The sequence below is a fragment of the Gopherus evgoodei genome, chromosome 2 (assembly GCF_007399415.2).
Source record: "Gopherus evgoodei ecotype Sinaloan lineage chromosome 2, rGopEvg1_v1.p, whole genome shotgun sequence".
In the NCBI taxonomy this organism is placed as follows: Eukaryota; Metazoa; Chordata; order Testudines; family Testudinidae; genus Gopherus; species Gopherus evgoodei.
Window position 1 is genome coordinate 181,380,713 of NC_044323.1, and position 27,968 is coordinate 181,408,680.

Below are 27,968 nucleotides of genomic sequence, written 5' to 3' on the forward strand. Positions count from 1 at the left end.
GTGCTCTGCTTCCTGCTGCAGGTGAGTGCAGGGGGCATCCTTTCCCCTGCTTGGTGGTGCCCCTGAAACCTGCTCGTGGCCCACGGGGGTCCCTGGTTGAGAACCACTGGAGTAGAGAATATTTCTGCTTTAGAGCCTATTGTCAGCCATTATTCTTATTTTGACTACTGAACATTCTCTGCTCACTTTCCTTTGAAGATAGGTGGAATTATGCTCAGTACAAATACTTAGCACAATGGTATAATGGTTCATCAGGGAGTCAACTTTACGTACATAATAAATATTACTCTTTCTGTTTTACATAATAAATCTCAGAGCACAGACTTGATAAACATTTTTAGGGGGGAGAAATGGAGAAGGAAAGAAATGAATATAAGCTTTTCCAACTTAACTAATTTATATTAGATTTCTTTTGACATAAACATTTAAAACATATAGAACCTCTTGAAGTTGTTCTAGCCCACTTCTTAACACTGGCATTTCAACAGCTCGAGAGTAAATGTAAATACTTGTAAAATGCCTGCATAAAAGTTACCGAAGTGTTTGTTTCAATCAAGTAAACCAACTCCTGGAAAAAGAGGACATAAACAGAGTTGAATTTATGGACACAGACAGGTCTTTTTAAAATTAAAGACTTGAAATATTAGAAGGCAAAAAATATACTGTTTGCTTTTACACCCTCTTTTCATTGCTGTCTCAAGGGTTAAACACAAGTTTTCTTTTTGTGAATATATGAAGGATATTTTTGGTAGTTCTATTTTTCTGACATCATGGAGTATATATTAAGATTGTCTAAAAATAACCCTTAAAGTGATAAACGCAGGCATATTTTTTTACTAAAAAAATCCAGCCTAGTAAGTATATTTAAAACACAGTTTACCCTGAATTATATAATCCAATAGAAATGGTTAACTGCAGACATTTTCATTGTATATTTCACTGAAACCTATTTCCAAGTTTTAATGATTAAAACCAGAAAATCCAACTATATTAACACAGAACTGCGGCAATTTTTGTAGTTTTAAACTGAATTTCAGAACTGCTCAAAGATAATTTTTATAATAAACTTGATATCATTAAAATTTGTTAGATATACTACATTATGTGTTTACTTCTGAATGGTATATTTCAAGAGAAGTTAGTACCATCAGATTTGCCACCTTCCAAAATTCTGAATGGTCATTTATCAATGTAGAAAACTTTTCTACTCCCAAAATTAAGATAGTTTCAGAGATATGTGCCCTGTTGAGAAGACAAAAAATGCCTTGAGTAGAAGTGAGAGGTGTAAAAAATAGTTACAGTGATACCAAAATTTACTAATGTTAGCTTATTATTTGAATGGTAGAGAAGTTACATTCATTTTGAGTTCTGTAGTTTCGTTTTCTTCTTTTGCTGTGCACCTTCTGATTTTTTTTTTTTGGGCATCACTTGCCTATCTTCCTTTGCTGATTTATCACTATTATCAGTCCAACAAACTTTCTTTTTCCTAGTTATCAATGGCTGTTCATCTTCATTTACTGAAACAAAGGAGAAAGTTATTTATCATGAGTGTTTAAGTTCAATATTTGGAATCTCTGCTGGCATGAAGTACAAATTTATTTCCCCCCATTTTAAAAAGAAATTGAAACAGTATGAGGTCTATAATATATTTTAGAGGAAGAGATGAGAGTGCCATGGTATGCAGTGTCCAAACATCAAGCAGACAAGTAAATGTATTTTAGATGGTCATGCATGACTGCCGAGTAAAAAAAAATACTGGGCTAGATTTTCTAAGTTAGGCCCATGCAATGGGTAAATACATCTGCCCATACCTACTTAATGCATACATACCTGACATGCAAGTGACCAATTAGGTACACAAAACTGCATACGTTTAGTTTTGACAATCTGACCCAACAGGTTTAAGGAGTCATGCACAGGATACTGCCAGTCAAAAACAGTATCCTAAAAGCCTGAGTATTTTATTTACATAAATATTACCACACTAATTCTTACTTAAAGGTGCTTAGAGAAGACTGCAGAGAATTAAGATTTTGGTCACACTAGCTGTGACCATCCGAGCACCCCAATGCCAGATGGCCATGGCCTCCCTGGTATGTAACAGTAAATCTCAGCTGGCCTGAAAAGCTCAATGAACTTCACACACTTGTTATAATATTCATTTAAAAATATATCATTGGAAAACCAATAACCTGCTGGTCATTAATATCACTCTGAAATGTGTGTAATAATGCTGTATGTGAAATTACGGATATTCCAATATTATGATTTAGAGTCTGTAAAACAGACAAGAGAGAAAGGCCAACACCTCTTTGGCTCAACTGCAGATTGAACCAGGTGTGACAAGGACAATGAGCCATTCATTTGCATCGGATATTGCAGGAATATCATTTGCACTGTAAATCTCAGGAGACTGCAAAATTAACATGGCATCTGGTCCCTGGCGGAGACAGAATGTTGAGCCTCCAGGAAGGCTTCTTGGCTTTGAAAACAAAGATAAACTTTGAAGATATAGGAGCTGCTACAGGACTTTGGGATATTCATCACCTGAGACAACAAAGCAGTCAGCGCTTTGTATCTGTGAAAGGTGGGTCCTCCTGTTACAACAGGCTGCAGAATGCTGACAATATGATGCAAAAAACTATGACAGGCAAAAGCTGTATCTTGCTAGAATTAAGCTGTCGAGACTAGAAAGCATGTTCTTTTTGTTTTGTCTGTAGCCCTTTCATCTCTCTTTCACTTTTGCTTGAAATCATTTAAATCTAGGTTCGTTGTTAATAAAATTATTCTTCGTTTTACTACAAACCATCTGTGCTGTGTATTATGGGAGAGTGTGTTGTGTACTGGCTTTTTGGATGCAGCGAACTTGGTGTTATCTCTTTGCGTGTCCAATAAGAGGGATTGGACACTGCAGGAAGATGGTTTTGGGGAGACTCGGGATTGGAAGGACTGTTGAGTCATCCTACAAGGAGCAACTGGACTAGTGAAAGCCAGGGTGAGACCATTATGCTATGTGCATGCTGCTGGTGTCAGGGCTCTGAACCAAAGCTGAACTTCAGAGGCACCCAGGGATACAGGGAAGGCAGTGACAGAACCCATTAGTGGTCTGGGTGAATACCCAAAGTGTCAGACTGGCATGTTTCAATAATACAGTCAGTAAGTAAGGTCATGTGTATTTCAGAAAATTGTACATTTTTAGCTGGAAAACTTAATCCTTCAAGTGCAGTTCCATTTGAAAAGTGATTCTGCAAAATGCCATTGTATGGTTGCTTATTTATTGAGTCTTCAGTAGTTGTGGCATTACTGCTCCAGACTGAGACAGTATTATCCCAGAAAGTTTGCACCATCTATCAGTATGATATCCTAAATAAGAAGTGCTCTCACCTCCCTTAGTTCTGAGAGCACCACATTCAGCCACAAAACATGCAATAAAAACTCCCACCTGCTTTCGTATTTTCTATTTTCTCACTATATTAATAGCACTTAAATAGGAATTATTTTCAACATAAAATAATCACAATCGATCTCTGTTACCATAAGAAGAGGTTGTAGCATTGTCAGGGTTCTCTTTGGTTTCTGAAGTTCTGTCTAGCCATACCGCCAGACATGTAAGCCTGGCTTTGGTATTGACTTCACATAGCAAAGATGGTCTATCCTGGATCTGAGGAAAATATAGAAACAGATTCATTAAAAGGTTATTTCAATATAGTTTATGTCACTTAACCTGTACATCTACTTTTATGGCTGTATATCACCATGCCGCAACTGTTAATTGTGATTTTGTAATGCTGTCAGAGCCATAGCTGCCTTAAGGGTACATCTTGAGGGGCAAGATGGGTGTGTTTTTTAATCACATTGGTTCAACTGAGGGCTGGTCCACACTACGGGGGGAAATCGATCTTAGATATGCAACTTCAGCTACGTGAATAACGTAGCTGAAGTTGAATATCTAAGATCAGATTACTCACCCATCCTCACCGCGCGGGATCGATGTTCGCGGCTCTCCCTGTCGATTCCGCAACTCCATTGGGGTTGATGGCGTTCCGGAATCGATATAAGCGCGCTCGGGGATCGATATATCGTGTCTAGATGAGACGCGATATATCGATCCCCGAGCAATCGATTTTAACCCGCCGATATGGCGGGTAGTCTGGACGTAGCCTGAGAGAACTCAACACAATTGAAACCATTAGTTGGCTGGCTGTAGCCTGGGTGAATCTTGGCTACAACAAAGGTAGCTAGTCTGCAACTTAATGGGGCTAAGTGGTGTTAAGCTAACTTGATTGAAATATATCCTCCCCGTTTATTTCCTCAAATACAGGGTTACAACTGGTTACAAATAATGTGGTTCAGTTTATGTGCACACAGCAGCTTTTCTGCAATCACAAACATATTTGTGTATCTACATCTACCTTACTGCTTAACTGTGTCTGTATCAGTGTGCTTTGGGAAAATCTGGGCAAACATTCCATTATACCTCATTCAAACAAAGTCTGTCCTGAGGACACACAGAATAGCAATAGCAGCCCACGAAGCATTGCACTTTTGAATATCCTACCACACAGAGAGTTGGGAGGAGGAAGCAGCAGGCACACCAGTTACATAAACATGTTTAGGACAGCTGCAGTTTGGGGGGAAAGCATGCTGAACCAGTAACAGTAAAACAACCATGTGCCAGCCTAGGTCTCTGGCTGAAGCCAAACAAACTCTGTTAGCTGCCAGGGTAGCTGAGCTTTAACAATATTGTTTAAATCTTGGAATGTGAACTTCTTGGAACAGGGATTGTCTTTGTGTCATTTGTACAGTGCCTAACACAATGAGGCCCTCTTTGAGGTCTTTAAGTGCTTCTGTAATAACGATAAAAAAAATGAGGACACAACCTACAATTAAAGCCAACCAAGGCAGTAATTGGCTACAAACTTGGTTAAAAATTGTAGTAAGGACTAGGCCTATCACATTTCAATGAAGAATGAATAATTTATACATCTTGGCTAACTATAGTTACTAAAACTGTTCACCTTTTGCATCACGGAAAAAAGCATTGGGATAAAAATGCAAAAGACACATTCTGAAGTGATTTTTTTTCCTGCTTTGTTAAAAAATAAAGTGTTTGGAATAAAAGTGCTCAATATAAAATTTAAATGCCTAGTGTATCACCATCTTTGATTTTTTTCAAAGAAGACAGTATTTTTCCCCTCTTGAACACAAATAAATAATACATTTTGTGTTTTTAAAGAGTGGTGTTAGTCACCAACATTACAAACATTATAGTAACCACCAAAATATAAGAGATTGATTAGGAAGCTGTAAGTGTGACCAGTTAGATATCAGGGAGAGCATAACCTTGCACAAGATGGAGGGGTGAAGTTACTTGAGAATTTCAAAGATTTTTTTTTTAAATCACCACTAAAATTAAAAGTTTTTAAAGTTATAGTAAAAGGAATTGATAACCAAAAGATCTAAGTGCATATATATAAAACATTTCTGATAAACATGGTGTGGAGGAAGTTCAGGATTTCTAGATTGCAAACAGGTTTATTCAATATTTTAAAATAATTTTAAAATGCACGTGTGACATTGCACCCCATATTCTTCACAGTGATATTATTATGATATGATTATGACATAACATATTTTATGCAAGATAAGTCATGTGAGGTATCATTGGAAAGGTTATAGTTTGCTGAATATGATTGTCCTATTTGTATGCATGTATCATTTTTGGCATCTGAAGTTATGAATATTGACTATGCATCTATTTCACATGTAGCTATTCCTGTGCAATGCCTACTAGGCAAAATGCTCTCAGTTTAGATGGCTAGCTGGGAAGGCCCATTCAAGTTAATGAGCCACTAGGAAGAAACAATAGGCTTTAGGGGAAGCTTATCTCCATCTGGGGAGCCTTCCTGAGGACGCTACAGACAGCATCCGAGTAATGGCTGCTATGACAGGGACATGTGACCAGGTCACCTGGTGCTGGTTTCCACCTTGGGATATCAGTATTTTTCTATTGACTGGCATGGGAACCAAATTGTGAAACAAAGGGTACCCATCATATGCAACTACAACACCAGGGAGAGGAGGTTGGCCGACGGGATTTCCTGCGACTGTAGGGCCTATTTCTGTTCCTCCGTCTGCTCACGCATCCGGGCAGAGTTCCTCTGGGCAGCGTCCACTGGCTCCCTCGACGTCTTCGAGGAGCAGTGGACGTTGTCCGGGGTTCTCTGCTCGGTGTCCCCATTGGGTTCCCTTCGTTTAGCCCTATGACCTCACTCCCGATCCTGTTTTTTTCATTAGTTGTCCCCCGTAATTATTTGGTGTCCCAGACCTGTGGGTCCTCCCCTTAGGCTGGGGGGAGGCCCTTTAGAAGTGGGCGGGCTTTGCCCGCCCACCCCCGCTGGATGCCAATAGGACCCATCATATGCAAAAGCTATATAAAGCAGGGGAGTGACATCATCTTGGTTCTTCATTGACTCCCAACCCAGGAAGACTCCTAAAAACACCTAAGAAACAAAGACTGAGTTGGGGGAAGTGCTGGATCCAGGATAAAGGGATTTTTAGCCTGTGAATGGAACATGTGGGAATTCCAAGCTATAAACAAGTGCAACTTGCCTCCTAAGAATCTGCAGCCTGCTTGTATCATCACTTAGGGTAAGAATTTGCTATTTATATCCAATCTCATTAGTATATTAAGCTTAGTTTGAATTTTTGTTTATTTGCTAGGTAATCTGCTTTGATCTATTTGCTATCCTTTACAATCACTTAAAATCTATCTTTTGCCATCAAACTTTTTTGCTATATCTAAAAGCAGTGTGTGGGAGTCATAACTCAGGGCATAAAGCTGTTGTATACTCCTCTCCACATTGAGGGAGGGGGTGAATTTCATGAGCTTATACTGTACAGTTCCCTGCATAGCGCAAGACAGTATAATTTTGGACCACTTGCCTGAGTATTTGGAAAGTTCTCTAGCTGGAGCCTTCCCATGCAGGGCTGATCATAGCATCTGCATATAACTGCAGCTGGGTATGTCCCTACCCATGTGCGTTCTGGTGAAGTGCAGAGCTTGTCACAGCAATACAGTGTAAAGGGAGCTCAGGCTGGTGGGTCGGGGGGGCTCTGTGGTACCCCAGTTCCAGGAGGTACCCCAGGGGGAACCTGTCACAGCATGCTTTTTAAAACCTAATGTTAACCTGCAAATTAGTTCTCCAGAAATTTTCCATGAGTTGTTAATATACTAACCTTATTGAGTTCAAGACTCCACAATTTAATGTAGCCATCACTGGATGCAGTAACAATAACCTGTAGTCCTTCCTTTTCAAAACTGTAGATGTCTTTTATTCTAGAACAAAATATAATACCTGGATACTTACTACCATGACAGGTGGCTTCAAACAATAAGGACAAATGGTAAGAAGTTGTTAGAATTTAAAAATGAAGACAGAACATTCTACATGTCATCTAGAGAGCCACAAATTATGGATGCTTTATGTGAATATTTTTGATTTAGGCACGTAAGATACAGCTCATGCACAGGACTAATCTGTTTTGTATTCTGCCATTTGGAGCAAGATGTGCCTTTGAAAAATGCATGTAAGGACTGTTAGGACCCTGATTCAGGAAAGCACGTAAGTGCTTAATTTTAAGCACATGCTGAACACCCACTGATTTCAACAGCACTTTAGCATATGATTAAGTGCTTTGCTGAATTGGCACCTAAATTAAGACAGAGTACTTGGTATTTCTTTAATGATAAAGGGGAACATATAAGATTCTCTTTCTACTGGTCTGGATGGAGTCCAACTGTGCTATTTTACATGGGTATCCATTTGGACACCACTGCAAGATTATAAATTGGTAACAGCTTGTTAGTCAATGCTTATGTGGATTCATTGAAGAAATAAGAGACTCCTTATGCCATTTTTTTCTATTTTTATTCATAGATTCTATGGCCAGAAGGGACCATTGTAATCTAATCTGACTGCTTATATAACGAAGGCCATAACTTTTCCCAAAATAATTCCTAGAGCACATCTTTTAGAAAAATATCCAATCTAAAAATTAGCATTGATGGACAACTGTTTGAGTTAGTTATCTGGTGCTGAACAAGACTCATGACTGCTTTGAGGGAAAGACCAGGAAAAGGTGCAGACACTACCAAAGCAACTAAGTTCTGGTACATGTTTGTCAAAATACCTGCATAGACATTGTGGTTTGGGCTGAAGATTGGGTTCTCAAACTTGAGGGTTGAGGCGGACTTGAGACCCTGAGCTGCTATGCCAAAGCCACCTCTCTACACAGCTATGTTTAGTGTGCTAGTGCAAGCCCTGCTAGCATAGGTCTGTGGACCTGAACTGCACGACTTGCTCCCACATGCAGCGTAGACATACACACTGTGTTTTAGACCAGAAGCACATTCTTCCAATGAGATTTGTTCCACCTCTTTTTCTGCTGTCTCCATCCTTTCTTGGCAATTTATACTTCAAACACACCTCCCTCTCCTTCCTTGCATGCTTTGATCATCAGTGAAATATTGAACAATACAGATTATTAAATTATCATCATTGAGCACATGAGCTAAGACCATTTAGATGAACAGAGCAGTTCACACCTCTCCAAGATGTAATTTCCAGTTCTCTGCAGATGCAGGCAAACATCTCTGCATCTGTTCATATTTGTTTTGCTTGTTTTCAAGGATCTCTGCTCAACCACAAGAGCTTGAAATTTTAATTAAAAACAAAAACAAAAAGAGTAAGTTGAGATTCTGGGAACAAGATAAAAAAAAATGCCAAGTACCATTTGGCACCTGGTGCCAAGGACAGATTAGAAATGAAACCTGAAATTCTTAAAAAGTAGTTCCTCAAGAACTGATTTGAGGCACGCTGGTGAGGCAAAATAGGTCATTATGCAATTCTTGTGCCTGTGCTGTAACTATTTTATGGATAAAAAAATCATAATCTCTTTAGAATACATCCACGAAAGATGTGAGCTCATGCTCTTGTTGGAAAATATTGACACGCAATTTAAAATCACATACACACAACATATATAAAAAGATCATCATATATATCCAGTGGGGAGATATTAAAATAAATCTCACACAGGGATTCTTTCATGTTTCATATAACAATAGGTGTACACTCACACTCAGTGAGAATGCACAAATCTGTATTGAATTTTCAACGCAATACATCAGAAATAAGGCAGTTTACTTTCTATTTTAAAAATAAAAATAAACTGTATTAAGCCAAGATGTTCTCAGTGTTGCCACTAATCAGGCAGTAGCATGTATTCAGAACTGCCATAAATTTTAAAACAATTTAACAAGACAAAAATAAAATACCTGTTTTCATGAGCTTTAAATTCACAAAGGCACTTTTGTGCATCACAATCGTACAGTCTTATAACTTCATCATCTCCGGCAATAGCAAGTACAGAATCCTTGAAGACGAAGAGAAGAAAATGCAGATGAGGGCTAAAGTAATTCAAACAATTTAGCTTCCAACCCCCTTCTTTTATATACTTACTGTTATAAATCTAACTGAAGAAATTCTCTTCTCAGTTGTGATGGCACCACTGACAGCTGCTGTTTCAAGTTTGTAGACATCCACTTTATTAGTTATGACCACCACATACTTCTCTCCACTGGGGGACCATTTAACTATGTGTGCATCTGAACAATTTTAAATAAAAAAACAACCAGAAAGGCCATAAGTTTTGCCTTAATAATAATTTAAAGACTCTGAATCTCATTTTTGACATCTTCACTCTGGAATCTTTAGCATGCAGTGTATATGACCCCAATCCTGCAAATATTTATGCCAATGCTTAATTTATTATCAGGAATAATACTATTGATTTCAGTGATGCTCATAGTAGTAAATGTAAGCATGTGTGTTTTCAGGATAGAGGATTGTATTACCACCCGGAAGGGGAAATCATAACAAATTTTCATCTCCTGGAATAAATCTAGTACCAGCAAAACAGATTTTTAAAGACATTGTTAGGTTCCAAAATTTAGATTTTGTAAAAACAAGCTTTTACAAAATCCTACCAAAAATCAATGTTCCAAAGAAGTAAAACCAGAAACTTCGAGTAAAGAGTTATATTTTAAAACAAACATTTTTCTGTAGTCTTTGCAACCCAAATTCATGTTAGTGCATAAGAATCTAAAAGTAAAAATCTTTAGAAACTATCTCGTCTATTTTCAACGTCCAAGCTGAAATAAATGCAGAAAGTAAATACAAATACTACTACTACTACCAGAATAAATAGCAAACTATTTTACTATTTCTTTAAATTTTTCAGTTTTGATAATCTGAAGTGTTATAATTAAAAGAGGTACAGAATTTTTTAAAAATGATTTTTAGCCTAACAATGTGTATTTGAAGAATGAAATAAGATTTCTGCCACAGTATTACTATAGCCTGTTCATGGCAATGTCTGTATTGAGGATATGCGCTTTTGATATTTAGTAGAAGGTAGAGCAGAGGGAATTACCGTAATTAAAGAGTCAAACATTTGCAAACCAAAGGCTACCTCAGGTAAAAGGTACTCTGATTTAATTTTAATAAATATTTTGCAGATTAGATTGACACACTCACTTTGCTTCAGATTTTTGATGAAGGCAGATCGTCCTTCTACAAGATTCCATGTTCTGTAAAATACCAAAAAGGGGGCTCAATATTCATCGCTTAAAATAGCATAGAGAAATTAAAGTACTATTTACTAACCATTGGTAAGGCTATGTTTTAGTCACAGGTATTTTTAGTAAAAGTCATGGACAGGTACCCTGACTAAATCTTGGGTGCTCTGGAGGAGGGGCTTCAGGGGCACCGCAGGTGCTCTAGCACCTCCACGGGTCTGGGTGTGGGGAGGGGCAGCACGTGGCTGGGGACTCTGCTGGTGCTGAGGGAGGAGGGATGGGCACACAGCCCAGGACCACTGCTGGTACTTGGGGGAGGGCAGGGGGAGGAGTGGCAGTGCAGCCTGGGACTGCCACTGGTGCATAACAGGGGGAAGGGGGAGGCAGCATGTGCCCGAGACTGCCACTGTTCTTTAAAAGAAATACTTTAAAATGCTGTTGCTATTTTAAAAAATGTAATAGTCTGCACTCCCCTCTAGAGCAGGCCATCCAGTCCTACTCCCAATATCAATCTCTTAGCTTTGTATTCTTCCCTGAAAGGCTGGCACTTGTTCCATCCGCAACTGACATCAGTCTTGAGGCTAACAGAAGACATCAATCTAGCAGTTTGATAGAGGTGACTTCCTTACTCCTTTGTGTTAAAAGGCCAGTTTTGTATACCACAGAGTCAACAGGATGAATATTACCTCTTTACTATTTCAATGGAGCTAAGAGGAAATTTCAAAGTGCTAGGTATAGCTACACTATGGACACTTCACCAGTATAGCTACATCACCCTAACTATGCCGGCATGACCCCCTAGTACGATGCAGACTAGACTGAAGGAACACCTCCTCCCTGAATGATGCTTACGTCAAGTCGACGGGAGCCCTCTACCATCAACATAGCTGCATCTACGCTGGGGATTAGGTTGGCAAAACTATGTCAATCAGAGGTGTGTGGGGTTGTTTTGGTTTTTTTACATCCCTGACTGACATAGCTATGATGACCTAATTTAAGTGTAGGCTAAGGCACAGATATACTCTGTCTAGATTCTAGAGTGATCCTTATCCCAATCATCATCTCTGCCTAGTATAAAACAAAGTGAAATTAAAAGGTACATTTTGATAGAACAGGAATCCTGCAAGTATGAAAACATACACTGTTACATAGGTTAACTGACAGCAGCATCACAGATGCTTCCCTGATCCTTGCTTCACAGTCTAGTCCCAATATATAATCCTTGCTTATAATTCAATAAGATAACTTAGTAAATTTCACTAAGTAAGATTTTCAGCCAGTTTTGACTCACCTTAGTGTTTTGTCTGTTCCTACTGACAAAGCTAATTTTCCAGAAGGGTGAATAGAAAGAGATGTCACATGCCCCCTAATAAAGTCAACAACAACAAAAAGTTAATCATGTATTTTCTTTGTCACATAAATAGCCAAAAATATCTAAAAAGAAGCAGTTCAGAAGACTCACTTATGTGCTTTAATGGATTTCAGACATTCCCATCTCTTTGTGTCCCAGATACAAATTAATCCATCTTCTGCTCCACTCAACAAGTGTGCATTCCCATAGAACTCCAGGCAGGTTATCGTGCCTACAGAACACGATCAGCATTATTAATCTACATTATGACATCCTGAATAAAAATACTACACAAAAAATAGTTTTATATAAAATATCAAGATATTCACTTAAAGACATGCTAATATTTTAAAACTTAATTGTATAACTTCCAATAAAGTCACACATATGAAATTGTATTTTGAAGTGCAAAATGAAAGTCACTTAAATTGTTTTCATTTTGCATCACACCCATAACAGATACCTTTTTACATAATACCTATGTAGGAATTACAACATTATAAGTACATCTCATATATTATTTGCAAGAATAATGCATGCACCAAACATGCAGCAATGCCTCTCTATCTGTGAAAGAACAGCCTGCCTTTAACATCCAAACATGCCAGCCTTTTGTTCTGCTTGTTAGATGAAACCTGGCTTACTTACTATATATTTCTTCATGAAAATAAGTTTAACAACCATATTTAAATCACTGATGCCCCTCTATTGTCCTTGTAGCATACAATTTTTAATTCTGTCTGATCCCTCACTCTCTAAAGTAAGTCACATGTATTTATTTATATGCATTTGATAATTCCTTAATCCATATAAAATGTATCTCAACTGAGGCCCCATTAAAAATTGACAGTTCTGTTACAGAAACACACCAATCAGTAAATCATGTAATTAATACCTCTAAAAAGAAAAGTTCCCTTACCATTATGATGCAGCAATGCCCCATGTTCTATCTTCTTTTTCATATCATATATTTGGATTGTTTCATCTCTGCTACCAGTGACTACATATCTGTTATTCACAGCTACTGCTGATAATGAGGCAGTGTGAGCATGATGGGTAAAGTCAGGGGTAGGCATCCAGTTCTGAAAACAAAATATAAAATGAATGAACCTTTTTTGAAACACACCCAGTGAGATATGTTCTAACTTGTATATGATTAGATTATCAATATCATAGTATAAGCCTAATTTTTAAAATAGCAAAAACTAGCCATGCTCATTTTGCCAAACATACAAAAACGTTATATTCTGTTACAAATCTAATGGGACCCTGTGAAGGAAGTTTCCTAGTGGTCGCTCTATGATTAGAATGACACCATCAACCTAACAACTCTCCGGTCTCCAGAGCTTCGCTTGTGACTGGTGATGGGGGTGGATTGGTCCTGTGTGGAAAGAGGTTCTATGGCTTCCAGCAGAAAAAGATAAGTTGAGGCTCTTAGGAAAATCCAAGCCAGTCCTTCCCTTTCTCCTTCAGCACTTTGGCAATGACTGCCTAGCAAGGAGTACTGCGGAAAGGAATCTAGAGGTTATTTAGTGGATCACAAAAATTATTAAAGGTCTATAAAACATGACCTTTGAGGAAAGATTGGAAAAAACTGGGTTTGTTTAGTTTGGAGAAAAGACGACCGGGGTGTGTGTGTGTGTGATAGTTTTCAAGTACATAAAAGGTTGTTACAAGGAGGAGGTGTAAAACTGTTTTCCTTAACATCTGAGGCCAGGACAAGAAGCAATGGGCTTAAATTGTGGCAAGAGAGATTTAGGCTGGACATTAAGAAAAATGGTTGTGGGATCTTTATCAATGGAGGTTTTAAAGACCAGGTTAGACAAACACCTGCCGGGAATGGGCTAGTTACTTTGTCCTGCCTTGCGTGCAGAGGACTGGACAAGCTGACCTACTGAGGGCCCTTCCAGACTATGGTTCTATGTCCGGGCAATGCCCAGCAAAACAGGGCCCCATTCTGGGTTGGTTTTTAGGTATTAAAGACCACAATAAACGTATTAAATAATAATCATAAAAAGCGTGGCACTCTGTGCCCTTCTAGAGGTGGCTGGGCCAAAGAGAGTGTGGCTATACCCCCTGCAGCCGGGTAACTCGGCTGCAAAGGCGCCTGCTTTCAGAGCCCCGCAGGGGACAAGGCCCCCAGGCATGTGGTTGGGTCCAGGGGCAGGGAGGGCTGACATGGAGCTGTGGACTTGCAGCGAGGTCAGTGCTGGCTGCCCGCCGTGAGCAGCAGGCAGGACTCCCGGCATCCCCTGCTGCAAGCCGGGCCCCGGCGCTGATCAAATCAGCTGCGAGCAGCCACGCCCGGCTCGCAGCTCGCACCGCTCCCCGCACCAGCCACGAGCGCCCAGCAGGGGGAACCCATCGGCGTCGCGCGCGCGGAGCCACCCCGCTTAAAGCCCGCGTTGAGGCGGGCAGCGTCGGGCGCGCGCACCTCCGCGGTAAGTTACTGGGACACCCGGGGGATGGGAGGGCCACGAGCAGCTGCCGTTCCGGCGCCGTTACCTCCCCCGGCCGCACCGCGAACCCGAAAAGAATCTGCTCGTAACAGCCGCCGACTAGCTCCATCTGCCCGGCGCGGCCCTGGTTCTCCTTCCCCCACGCTCGGAGGCGACGCCTGGGGTCCTTCTATTTACCCGTCGCACAGGCTGGCCAGGGCCTGCCTGAGCCGGAATTGACAAGGCCTGGACACCCCCGAGCCCGCGGCCCACCCCTCGGGTTTCCTAGCCGGGGTGTATCCCTGGGAGTCCCCGAGTCGGATAGGAGTGCGCGGGCTGTGGGCGCGGTAGGACTCTGGGGTTGGAGAAACAGGCGTTGCTACGGGCAGCCTCCGCGTGAGGTCCCGGGCGGGGGCGGAAGTAGGACCCGTCCTGCTCCTTATGGCGACGTCGTGGATGGGAGACGTTAGTGCCGGGACCGGGCCGGGGGGAGTGAGGGCCCCGCGAGCAGGGGGAGGCGGGGGGGGTTTATCGCTCCCCAGGGTTATCGCCCCCGCTCCCGGGGCGGTGTCTGTCCGTCCCCTTCCCCTGGGCCTTTCCCGGGGCCGCCGCCGCCGCCCCTCCCCCCTCCCCCCTCCCCGTCCCGCGACTCCCCCCGGGCAGCTCCGCTCTCAGCTCCGCCCGCTGACCAGCCGCACCCCCGGGGAGGCCGGGGGAGAGTCACCAGGGGAATCCGCCCGTGGGACCGTCGGGGGTTGCGTAGCTGATCTCGAGATCAAACGGCCGCCCTGGGTCAGCGGGTGAAACACCCCCTCCCCCACAATTACTGATTCTTTAAACGCTCCTGCCCGGGGGGCTCTCTGCGCCTTTGCCAGGCAACACAAATACCGTCACACGCAAACCACAGGCAGCCCCCATTTCCTCCCCCCCATGAACTATAACCAGCCCCACTGAGCCTGGCCCAAGCACCCACCCTTATACAGCCCGAGAGTGTCCCCTCGGTTTTACTTTATGTAGTGACATACAGTTTCGAGGTCTTAACCGTGCCTCTGAATATTTGGTTCACTCTCCGTGGTTTTTCCATTTTACTGTAAAGTCTGAAAAAAGAATTGGAATTAAGGATATGTATGCACCATACATAATGGTCCTTTTATTAGCTTGCTTTTAAAAATCTTTCCTTCATGCTCCTGCCTGAAAAAGTTAGGCCTGGTCTACACTAAAAAAGTTTTACTGATAGGACTGTCAGCGGGTGAAATTTTCTACCTATACAGTTATAAGCCATATTTCGGATACAGTTAGACATGTATAAAGATGCTTTATGCTGGTATAGCTTATTTTGCTTCCCAACCCAGAATAAGTTATACTGGTCTAAACATTTTGATACAAATATAATTAAATTAATCCTAGGGTATTTTTGTCATTTTAACTATATGAGTATAATTAAAGAGAGACAACTTTCAGGTGTAGACAAGCCCTTACATGCATGCTTAAGGTTAAATGTGAGTAGTTCGATTGAGTAGCCCTATTGGAGTCAAATATTTGAAGTTAAGCATGCAAGTCTTTCCAGGATTGGGACCTTAATAACTAAATGGTAAATTACCTATGTAGCTAATGTTAGTTTGAAAAAGTAATGTACCCTATCAATGTGCATACCTCTAACTTTTTTTAAAATTTGTTTCAATTGCAGTGAAAAGATCAGATGACAACTATCAAGCTCAGAGAATAAAATACCAAAAATATTGTTTCGTATAGAAGACCATGACAACTGTGATCAAGATATTATTGCATCACTTTTTTTTCTGATACAATTTTTCTGCGGTCAAATAGCTTTTTTAAATTGTGCTGCAGCTTGCATTAAATGTGCACACAGAGTGGTAAGTCCAAAAACAAACAGCATAAGTGGTCAAAAGTAAATTGGACAGTTTTTAATCTAAAGGCCTAGTATTAGAATTTTATATCTTTATACAAAAGTAGAATTCTATTGGTTCTGACTCTAAATAGCAGAACTATAGTAAAACCTTGCTGATGCACATTCTGCTAATCTGTGCACTTCATAACTTATGCAAAATGACATCTATCTCTATCAGGAAAGAGTTAATAGTAGAGTGCTATTGTAAAGTCTCCCATATTGTTAAAAAATTGATTGCTGAAATTCAAAGTGAATTGCTGATCCTGAAAAGATTAAAGCAGTGGTCTCCAACCTTTTTATGCTCAAGATTGCTTTTTGAATTTAAGCACAACCCAGGATCTACCCCTTCCCTGAGGGCCTGCCCTGCTGACTCCATCCCACTGCTCTCTGTCGCCGCTTTCCCCCACCCTCACTCACTTTAAGGGGGTTAGGGTTTGGGAGAGGATGTGGGCTCTGGGCTGGGGCCGAGGGGTTCATAGTTTGGGAGCAGGCACTGGGCTGAGCCTGGGGCAGGGGATTGAGGTACAAAAGAGAGTGAGGGGGTGCAAACTCTGGGAGGGAGTTTGGGTGCAGAAGGGGGTATGGGATGCTGGCTCCAGGATGGGGTTGGGGTGGGAGCTCCTGCAGGGCGGCACTTACCATGGGCAGCTCCCGGTTTGTGGTGCAGCGAGGCTAAGGCAAGCTTCCTGCCTGCCCCAGCCCCACGCTGCTCCTGGAAGGGGCCAACATGCCCCTGCGCCCCCTGGGGGGGCGGGGCAGGGGGCATGTAGTTCTGTGCACTGCCCCTCTCTGCCAGCAGCAACCCCTCAGCTCCCATTGGCCACAGTTCCCTGTTCCCAGCCAGTAGGAGTTGCAGTGGTGGTGCTCGCAGGCAGGAGCATTGCGCCAAGACCCCTGCCACCACCCCCCAGGAGCGGCGTGGGGCTGAGGCAGGCAGGGAGCAAATCTAGCGACAGCCCCACTGCATCAAGAGAGATCATGATCGTCTGGGAGAGTCCCCAGGACTGACCAGTCGATTGCGATCGACTGGTTGGTGATCACTGGATTAAAGCATGTGAATGACTGTTTCCATGAATAGTCCCACTGAAGTCAGTGGGGTTGCTCACCTGTTAAAGTTGTGTGTGTGTTTAAGGGCTTGTCTAAACATGAAAATTAATTTGCATTAAGGCAGGTTGTGAATTTAAAGCCCAATTGCTGTTGCTGAATAACTCCATATGTAGACAAGCTGTAAGTCTTTGCAGTACCAGGGTTTTAACAGTTTTCAAACTGTGTAACTATTATGATTTTACTAAATTTGCAATAGTTCCCATAGTAATTAGAATGAAAGATGTACTATGTATTTTGCTACATAGACCCCACTTTGGGGTAATATGTTACAGAAATCTGTTATGTGGAATCGTATGGGGTGAAATTTCATCAGGCAAGCATTTATTAGTATGTACCAAGTACTGAATGTAAAAACAATTTGCAATAGAGTAACAGTTTTAAAAAATGGTTGTGAGGGAAAGTGCTGTGCAATGACTTGCTCTTATCCCCAACATTCTTTGACTAGCAAAATGATTTAAAAGAAAATATATAGTGTAGCTATTCCAGATTTTCCTTAAAAATTGTATAGAGCAAGTGAGTGAGCTAAAGGGAAAAGGCATTGAAACTAATCAAATGACTGCACAAAGCTGTAGCCCTAGCACGGGCCTTTGGCCGCTATTGTAATACAAATAATAATGAGAGGCTAAATTCAGAGGTGCTAAATGGCTATGTAAGTTACAAGTCAGTAAGAGGGTGAAATTTGCATACCAAGCTGGCAGAAGGGGATAGCTAGGAAAGATACAGGAGGGCAAAATTCTCCCTTTGCTTTACCTTATACGGTCTTGTTGCTTTTACCGCTACAGCTGCCTCTTCCATATGTACCACTCTGCATTCTCTTATTGATTTGTAACTTACACCACCAAACAAGGCATCTTTGAATTTCTTCCAAAGAGAGGAAAAACCAAGGAAACATCAAAGGCCTATAAAAATGAGCATGCTATCTTTTTAAGCTTCTGAATGATAGATCTTTCTTCATTTCTAAGCTGACCTTATATCCCCCACCAACTGAACACATGTTTAAAATAATAGGGGTGTGTGTAAGTAAAACCTTGAGGCAGTGGTGGAATAAGAACAAAAACTCGCAACTGTCCTCTAGAATAGAGAAGTTTGTGGAAGTAGAGCTGAAAGATAATTACAGGTCTTGATGAATAGAAAGGATATGTGTGGTCATTCCAGGTTATCCCCAAGCCAGGCTGTTTCACGATATGATGCAATGATGATTTGATCCACAAGTGATCAGTGGTTACTAATAGCACTGGTCTGCATAAGTGTATTAATTTAGGCTTTTGCAATGGAAGTCTAAGCTCTGGAACCTTTCAAAATTCCCCAAGTTAAATCTCTTAAATCAGATTTAAAAGAAGGTGAACAAGTTCTCAGTTGTGCAGCAACAATTCTTTTAAGTTTAAGTTGAATTACTTTTCATAAAAGCTTCTCTCCTCCTCCCCTTTTTCTTTAAATAGAGGATCAGAATAAATTGTGAAGCAGTGCAGCATTCCTTGTGAAGAAAACTTCTGAACAGTGGCAAACCAGGTAAGATCATCTGGTGAGAACAAGTCCAGGTCAACAGTGCTTAGGAGGGATACTAAACCATATCCAGAATTCTTCGCGAATATAAAACTAAAATAATTTCTCTGAGTAGGTGAATTCTAGCCCTGTACTTCCTTCAGGTAATGTGCTAATTAATTACGCTCCCCTGCTCTGGAAACCTAATTATATCAACTGAAGCAGGTTGTGGGACCTGACATGAAGCATTGGACTTCCCATTGTTTAAAAGTGAGTTCTCATGGAGGGGCTTGCCTGTAACGCTCTCTGAGCAGGATATATGCAAGCACTCACACAGACATTAATGTTCTACTTCTAGTAAGTAAAATATATTGAGAAATACCAAATGTATTAACTCTTGGAGCCCTAAGGATGAGAATCCTCATTCTTAAGATTCTAAGGTGAGGAATGTGACCTGCATTAACTCTACGACCATCTCCCTCCTTCTCTTCTTTGTAGTTGCCCTACCTCCTTCCTCTTTTTTGAGTGAGGCATGTTTTCTGCCTGTTTCTTCTTTGCCCTGCATCTGGGCATGAGTTCCCCTAGGCTCCAAATTAGTCTGTCTGTCCCTTGTCTGCTTTCCCTTTGCATCCCATCTACCAACCTCCTCTTGGTTCTTGGCCTGAGCGAGTGACTGACAACTAGCTGTGAGGAGAGTTTCTCACAGCAGCAGGAAGGGAAGAGCTCCCAGCAAAAGGGAGGCAGGGCCAGTTGAGGCTCATTCTAGGCAAGAGTGATGACCTAGCTGTGCCTTTCAGTCACCCAAAAAAATGCTACTAGAGTGCTCTAGCACAGTGTTTCTCAACCTTTTTGATGCCAGCGACCAGCTTGCTGCCTGCCTAAACAGTGTCAGGAAGATTTCAGGGACCAGTGATGGTCCACAGACCGGTCATTGAGAAACACTGCTCTAGCAAATCCTACACAACATTTAGGGGCAGTCCAGTCCTTAAAGTGATTAACATTTAGGATTGGCCAACATCTAAGGGATAACTGCTTTATTTTACCTTTTTTTTTTAATTTAATTCCAAGAGGACTCTTTCAATCCTTTAGCCAGATTGACAAGTCAGGGGAATATGGCTGTTCATACAATCCTTTGGCTCTGTTATTTTTGCCAGGCGTTTTCCCCAGAGGCTGCTTTCCCTCATGGGAGGCGGAGGGAGAGATGGGACCCCAGGCTTCTTTCAAGGGCAAGGTGAATATGGGGAAATCACCTGTGGTGATGGGGAGTGGGTGGGAGGAATTTAAATAAGACTAAGTACTATAAAGCTTTTTTTCATCCCAGCAGGATACAATGGGAAAGAACAAAAGAGAGTCCCTACAAACCTATAGCTGGTGGAGAGGACCACAGAAAAAGCGAAAGAAAAAGAACAAAATAAAAGCAGGAAGAACAGACTATGTTAGTGTTGTTAATCTTCCAATCAGGTAAAAAGCTCTTGAAACAGACCAGAACAACTAGCCCCTGTCCATAACAATCCATCTAAATCAATAGTGAGCAGTGAATGAATACTTTGAGATTCTTAAATGGAGGTTCTTATGTAAGTGGCAAGTATTGTTTATTCTAGTATATTTTGTAAAAGTGTAATAGTCTTTGTAATGAGATATCATTACACCACTCTGCTGTTAAATCTTTGCTGAGACTTGAGGGACACCAGTGTATATTTTTTGGGTTATCTTTTTACTTAGTACTTTGAGATCCATAAATATACATTTATTCATTTGTTGTTTGTATGTTTATTGCTCCTCTTCTTTTGTTTTACTAAGAGATAGTAAAATCCAATCAGTTTTTTTTTTTTGGTTTGGTTTGGTTGAGGTTTTTTTTTAAGGTGGATTGGCTTGGACATCTGCTCTCTCTCTCAGAGCAGAAATAAAGCCTGTTTAGCTAGAGAAGTAGACTGGGCTTATTATCTTCGAGAATATTGTGCCACAATGGTTGTACTACAAGACTTGGACTGATCCTGCAAACATGAGCACTGCCAAGTGCAACGATCACTACAGTGTGTAGTGCTATAGAAGATCACAGTGTTTGCAGGATTAGTCCCATAGTTATTTGTTATATGCAATAACTAATTTAATAGCTTTCTGACCAGTCTCTTAAGATTTCAATATTCTTGCAATCTAACTATTTCTTTTCAATCCTTTTTAGACCAGATTTCTCAATAGTTGTAGGAGAGCTAACTCCTGAAGTGGATGATTTTCAGCTCTATGACTACTTTGTGAAAAGGTACCCTACATGCATTGACTGCAAGATAGCCACAGACCTACTGGGATACTCCAGGTAATTTTTACACAATCATAATGCTGCTTATAAAAGGACTGTAGACAGTTATTATTTGTAAACCACTTGGTCAGACTTTACTCTGTGTCATGTTTCTGTGGGGTTTTTGGGGTCTCCCCCCAATGCAAAGAGAAGGTAGAACAGAGGTTAGAGTCTAAAAACAAAGCAGTATTAGAGGAAAATCCCTTGTGCTATTTCAAGTCTTTGTCTGGATTGGACACGCAATAGGCAAAATTGTGATTTCACTGTGCACATATTTACATGCCATAAAATTTACCTGGGGAGGCAAAGGAGATGTACATTGAATTATTGGGGCTCTGCTCATGCCCAGCAGTGCACCTGTGCATAATCAGGAGCTGTACTGAGGGCAAGTATTATCCCCATTTGATGGGTGGGGAAAATAGACAAGGGGCCACATAAACTGAAGTCAGTGGAGTTGAACCTGCTTATACTAGCAGAAAGGGCCCAGAGAGAGTTTGTGACTTGCCCAAGGCCACCCAGTGAATCAGTGGCAGGGCTGGGACTATAACTCTCTGTTGCTGGTTCCTTATTAAGATCACAGTACACTTTGCAGGCAAGAAACCCAAAATACTGAGAGAGTGAACTTTTCTTAAAAGGCTAAGTACTGGAAATTGATAGCTCTTGGTTAACACTAATTGAGGATGTTGGTAAATCAGTTGCCATATAATCCATTAATATGGAGTCTGCCTAGATATACAGGTAACCATGTTGTTTTTAATTATTCTTTTGTTGAGAACTGCCATTAAAAGAAACTTGCTCTATTAATCTAACTGCAATCCGCTGTCTGTATTTGCTCTTTGACACAACTTTGAGCTCTGAGAGACAGCATTTAGCTTGGGTGTTTAAAAACAAAACAAAAAAGTTAAAGCAAATATGTACTGTAAGCCATAGTAGCTACAATGCTAAATAAGGGTTTTGTCTGCAGAAGAAAACACTAAACTTATTAACTCCTGTTATAATTGGTGTGTATACTGGAATTACTAAAGTAGCTACTTTTTGGAATTTGCAGGGGGTATGGCTTTGTCAGATTTGGTGAACAAGGTGATCAGATGAGAGCACTGCAAGACTGCCAAAATGCACCAGGTCTAGGTGGAAAACGAATCCGACTGAGTATAGGAATTTCTAAAAGGTAATGAATCAGTCTTGTACTGATACAGGAATTAACGGTAGCTTCACCTTGTCAAAGCATATCTCATCTACTGTAATGGTGGTGTCATCCCATAGTTCATGACATAAAGGATCTAGTTTTGCATTTCTTCTAGTTAGGAAAAGCAGATGGAGAAGCACTGTCTGGTAACCATGAAGTACCTAGAGCCTGGCCAGAATCCTGGGGTAATTTTTTTTTTTTTTTTTTTTAAAGTACCTAAGTGAGCACATGCTTAATTTTACTACTGTGAGTAGTCCCATTTGAAGTCAATGTAGCTATTCATAATAGCAAAGTTAAGCACATCATAAGTGATTTCAGGATCAGGACCTTACAGAATAAATACTAATTTTTTTTCCAATGAAAATAGCACAAGGTTTATTTTACAGTGATCTGGTAAAGTGAAGGAGCACTCTTAAGCAGGGAGAAAAAAAAATCTGTAGTACGAAAGCCAAAACTAGATCCCAAATGCGATATACAGAAAATACACCAACTTTCATCAGTGTTCTTTGCTGTCCAAGGATTCCTGACTTTGAAGCTCTTAAAGTGCAAGTGAGGACTGTGAACCACTCTGAAAAGGTTCCTTGTTCTGCCTCCTAAACTTAGTTAGTTATACACTTTTTGAGGCAATCGCTGCTTTTACCAGTTAGGTTTGGTTAGGTTGATATCAAATTGACGTACTCTCTCATCCAGTACATGGGTGAAATAGCATGTAACAAAGAGGAAGAAACCTCCTAAACATACTTCAATTACTTTGCCTTATATTCCTGTTAGTCAGTGGAAATATCCAAAAGTGAAGCTCCCTTTTCTTCTAGGTATATCCAGACCTTAAAAATATTACCTCTTTCCCTTTAAAGGAGAGAAATCTTCTTGATCAAGTTGGCACTACCCAAAGCTGGTCTGAGCTAGATACTATTGTCTCCAAACTGTTAGGTTATGAACAAAACGTCTATTTCTTTTAGTTTACCTTTCTTGGTTAAGAGGCGGACGGTACAACTGGCTTTTCTGTGTCTGTGTAGAGAACTATCAAAGTAAATGGAGGCTGTCAAGTACAGGAGTCTGCCTGGACTTGGCCACATTTAGCATTAGGTATTAAATATGGAAAATCTGATGTCTCTGGAATGTCCAATTAGTCCATCTGACTTCATTGTATAGTGTATAATGAATGAGTATCAGATGAATCTAAAATGGGGAGTTTTCTAATTTTTTCTTCAAAAAAATTAGAAAACAACTGTTTTACATTTCTTCCTTCATGCTCTATTAGTAAATGAATCAGGCTCCTTTTTAGAGTTTGTGCTTTTGCTGCTTATTCCTCACTTCTCTGACTTCATAAATTGTTGTGGCAATGATTGTCATAAACAGGATTATAACTTCAGATGGGAATTAAACTCTGGCAGCTGCTGAATACCAAACCAGTCTCTATGCAAAACAAGTTCAGGCGGAGTGTGTGTTTTGGGATTTTTTTTTAAAGAAAAAAGTATCACATGCTCCTTAAAATGTAATCTGGGATCTCTTTGGGATTTTTTGTTTAGTTTCTCCCTCTCTTCTTCCCCCCCCCCCCATTTAGTAATTAGCCACAGAAAACAAAGGGCTAAGTACAAAAGAATGTAGCTTTAAAGCAGCTGTACTTGATAGCTGTCTAAGTACTAATTAGCCAATCCATAGCAGAGCACAAGGCTTTAGCTGCAGAAACTGTGTTTATGCTGACACTGAAACTTGCTTTAAAGTAAATGGATAGAAGTAGTAGTAGTTTCATGGATTTGGATTTTACCCAGGGTAGTAATTACTATTGGTATTGGCAGAGGTGAGACCATTTACTTCTGTATAAACACAGATGAAAAGTACTGTGCAGTGATTTCCTCACCCTTTCATTTCTGGCAACTTTCAGAGAAATGTTCACCTTCATAATTTGATGTACAAAGACTTGTTGAATTGTTTAATTTTAAACTAAAATCAGTTTTACATCCAGTTCTTAAATTCTAATTATACACTTTAAAATGTTGTTTTTAGAATGAAAGCAGAATTCCAGCGGTATCAGTCCTATAACTATAATGATTATTGTCAAGATTATCAGAACTACTACTCACAGTGGGGTTATGATCCTTATGCTGATTACAACTATAGCTATCATTCCTATGACAACATGCAAGCTGTTGGAGATTCTGCTATAAGAGATTCAATTGTGACTCCAGCTGTATTTGAGGTATTGATGTTACTGAATTTACATTGAAGACAAGTTCTTGCCAAAATCTTAAATTACTTAATTAACTTAATTTATAACAGAGCTGTATGTCATTCCCCCCCCTCCCAAACATGGAAACCATGTGTAAAGCCTATGATAATGTGTAAAATAAGGACTAAATTGCAGATTGAAAATCCAAGCCTTTAGATGATACACTTCTCTAGTATTAAACTTCTATAATCCTCTAAATGTGTACCATTTGTTCTTGTATTTTTTTGCCAAATGTGACTGACATATCTTTATGTAATTTTTTATCCTAATAACAGTCTGTCCATAATGCACATAGTTTAATTCTGTAGTTGTTCTAAGCCATACTAAACTATAAAATTTGCCTTTCTCCTGAATGTGTCTATTTTTTTAGAAAGGGAATGGATGAGGTTGAAAAACCCCATTTACAGCTTCTAAGACTTTTTTCTTCTTCTTCTTTTTTTTTTTTTTTTTTTTTTTAAACGAAGATTCATGAACGCATTGAAAATCCTTTTTTCGGATAATGGAATGTAAAAATTTCTGAAGAACCTGGAATTAATAATTACACTTCTATAAAACTAACACAAACATTCTTGTTTCAGGAGACCCCAATTGTGACTGAAAGCAATGATGAACTAATAACTGAAGGTAATGCTAATGCTCATACTTCAATTGTTTGGTCCTAATAATGTCTGGCTTTATAAAATTTCTATACAGAACTGCTGACAAAGTAGTGCGAGTTCATGGAAAGTCTGTACAAATATTCCATTTTCACTTCCAAATGAGCTATTCTAAATACTGGCATAGAGGTCAGCAAGTTGGGACTGTAACATAATTTACATTGTATGTAAAATTAGGAGTTTTCAGACTTGGCAGTCTTTAAGACAAATGACTTTCTCCTAACTTGCTCTTACATGAAGATAAAATAGTCTTTTTGTCCCACTCTGCTAATTTTCCTTGATGTGTGCTATTTTCCATCTCATAATTTCTCCAGCTCTTTACAGTCTTGACTCTGCTTTAAATATCTCAGTAGAAAACTGGTTTCTTAAATCTTCTACAGCGTATTAAATATCAATACTGCTTAACAGAATCATATGCTAAAAAGCAAAAGAGATGTTACATTTTATACGGAACTCTTTCCCCCCTTGTCCCAAACAAAGTGGGATGCCCTATCATTTATCTAACCATAATGGCATGCTAACTTATGCCAGAGGGCTCTTTCCCTGCTTGAATTGCTATTTATCATGATTGTCTATCTGAACCTGACCGGATGTCAAAGTAAGACTTTGAACCTAACTCCTTCAGCAACTTTTCACCCTTGTGTCTGAGAAATAAGTGTGTATTGGATACTGGGATATTAGGAAACCATATCCTGGCTTGCATTTTCTCCCCTTTTTAAATGTAGGGGTAGTGATATTTCCCAAATCTGTAGCAATGGATGTAAAATTTAGGTTAATACCTTCAACAAGTCTGTGCAAGTTTATTTTATTAGAATTGAGTTTTTCACAAAGTAGTAATGTAGTATCTGTACTTTAACCCTAAGCATTAATGTAATTTGTTATGTTTGGGGTTTATTTTAAAGTCCAGTTTGCAGAGGGTTTGTGTGGTTGGTTTTCTGAGGTGGAACATTTGGTGTAAGAACAATAACCACATGTCACATATGAAGCTCTTGCCATTACTTTTTTGTGTGCCTGTGTAAGTCTCTTGTGCTGGGACCAATTTTTTTTATTTACTGGGTTTATTTTTGCAGATCCACAGCTCCATCTGGATATTGATGAAATGAACAGAGAATTTATGGAGAGAAGTGAAGAACTCTATGACTCACTCATGAATTGTCATTGGCAGCCTCTGGATACGGTCACCTCTGAAATACCTACTGCTTTCTAAAAGTGTCTCTTTCATGAATATATAGCATGACCGTTATGACCAAGGTGCTAACATTACATTTCTTCTACATTACTCTAGACCCTAAGTTTTAAAGCACAAGGATGGGTTGCTGTCAAAAGCTTAGCAAAACAACCTTTGTAATTTTTGTTCATCACTCTACTCATGAAGCATCTTGAAATCATGTAAATATTCTAGAAATGTAAAGAGTTGACTAGAATCTCAAGATAGACTTGCTTGTGTAAATAAAAACTCGTTTCTGCAAACCTGTCAGTGGGGAATTTCACTTCTTCACATGTAAGTAGTTGGTACACATTCTCTCTTGGGCTTGCAAAATCCAAATGGTCTCGTTTCCATAACTTTCTAATTTTTACTTTGGAACTGACACCATGCTATAGAATGGCTATAGCTAGAGTGAACACCACATCTATATTTATTTGGTACTAGATGTAAAGATATTCTGAAGATAGTGTTGGCTCAATTAGCTAGCAACCATGAGTCTTAGGGACTCCCACACTTGGGAATGGAGCATTCATTCCCATGGCTCTCCTGCAGCCTCCTGACACTGAAGAATTGCAGCTGGTCAGCCACTTGCTCCATTACTGTTTTAGTTTTTTAATAAACTGATTTAAACTAGTTAGAGGCCTCCTTAACTTCTGCAGATGGGGCAGTTGGCATCTGGCACTTCTGTCCTCCTATTTAATATGTCTTTCAGCAGTCCACTTCTATTTGCATAGTGTCCAAAGGTTCACGGAAACCTTTGAAAATATCCTTGTCATCTGACATTTACTTACGTACAGAGAGCCCAATATATATATCATGTATCCTTATAATCCTACTGTGAGAACTCATTCTTCTGTACCTTGCTTTCCTCACTGCATTTCTTTTCTGGCCCTTTGTCATGCAAGTAAGTTGTACCAACTCAGATTTCTGTTAATTTTAGGGTTCTTTACATTCAAACTCTGTGCCAAGTTCAGCTGTAACATGCAACAGGAGGAGTGTACATTACATTTTAGTAAAAGGTTATACAGAGACTCCATCTGGACTTAAATGTTCTCATATTCACACCCTGTGTGTTTGGGGGGAGCTGGAAGAAGATGTGTATGTTCCTCCGTTTCTTTCAGTTGGACTCTGAATTGGAGGAGTTGAAAGACTTCACTACCTATATATAGGATTTTAATCTTTAAGGACAATGAAGTATGTTGCAGATACAGGGATCCCTTCACTATGTGTGTAGTTTGAGCCTGAGACTGAAGAATAAAGTTCTGAAGGAGCCATATGAACAGAAACTACTGTCATTACTGTTTTTTTTGTTTTTTGTTTTTTTGCCAGTAGCAAGGCTATTGAAGATGCCATAGTCTTTTAATTATCACAGGTAATCAAGACCTCACTTTCACATCTGATCTGGCACCAGCAATATGACACGGTTGTTTTAGGTTGGTGGGAAGGTCATCATTCTAGCTTTTT

At 40.1% G+C, this 27,968-nt stretch overlaps 2 protein-coding genes across 8 annotated transcripts; one reads left to right on the forward strand and one right to left on the reverse strand.

Annotated features, from left to right (window-relative positions):
• Positions 1-224: 224 nt before the first annotated feature.
• On the reverse strand, positions 225-14,638 carry PAK1IP1 (PAK1 interacting protein 1). Of its 2 annotated transcripts, none has more exons than XM_030552446.1 (10): positions 14,499-14,638; positions 12,913-13,075; positions 12,105-12,225; positions 11,934-12,008; positions 10,602-10,654; positions 9,525-9,670; positions 9,341-9,438; positions 7,240-7,339; positions 3,535-3,661; positions 225-1,517 (listed from the first exon to the last, which is right to left on the reverse strand). In XM_030552446.1, the coding sequence occupies exons 1-10, from the start codon at positions 14,559-14,561 to the stop codon at positions 1,357-1,359; spliced, it is 1,107 nt and encodes a 368-aa protein (XP_030408306.1). In that variant the 5' UTR covers positions 14,562-14,638; the 3' UTR covers positions 225-1,356. The 2 variants fall into 2 exon arrangements, with proteins under 2 accessions (XP_030408306.1, XP_030408307.1); XM_030552447.1 differs by having other exon boundaries at positions 14,428-14,527.
• LOC115646523 (tRNA selenocysteine 1-associated protein 1-like) lies at positions 14,339-27,780 on the forward strand. Of its 6 annotated transcripts, none has more exons than XM_030552449.1 (10): positions 14,339-14,434; positions 16,119-16,305; positions 18,887-18,956; positions 20,084-20,160; positions 20,251-20,390; positions 21,112-21,243; positions 22,274-22,393; positions 24,419-24,611; positions 25,220-25,265; positions 26,368-27,780. In XM_030552449.1, the coding sequence occupies exons 4-10, from the start codon at positions 20,131-20,133 to the stop codon at positions 26,502-26,504; spliced, it is 798 nt and encodes a 265-aa protein (XP_030408309.1). In that variant the 5' UTR covers positions 14,339-14,434; positions 16,119-16,305; positions 18,887-18,956; positions 20,084-20,130; the 3' UTR covers positions 26,505-27,780. The 6 variants fall into 6 exon arrangements, with proteins under 6 accessions (XP_030408309.1, XP_030408308.1, XP_030408311.1 ...); XM_030552448.1 differs by lacking the exon at positions 14,339-14,434 and adding an exon at positions 14,793-14,896; XM_030552451.1 differs by lacking the exon at positions 14,339-14,434 and adding an exon at positions 14,793-14,896 and having other exon boundaries at positions 20,254-20,390.
• Positions 27,781-27,968: the final 188 nt, after the last annotated feature.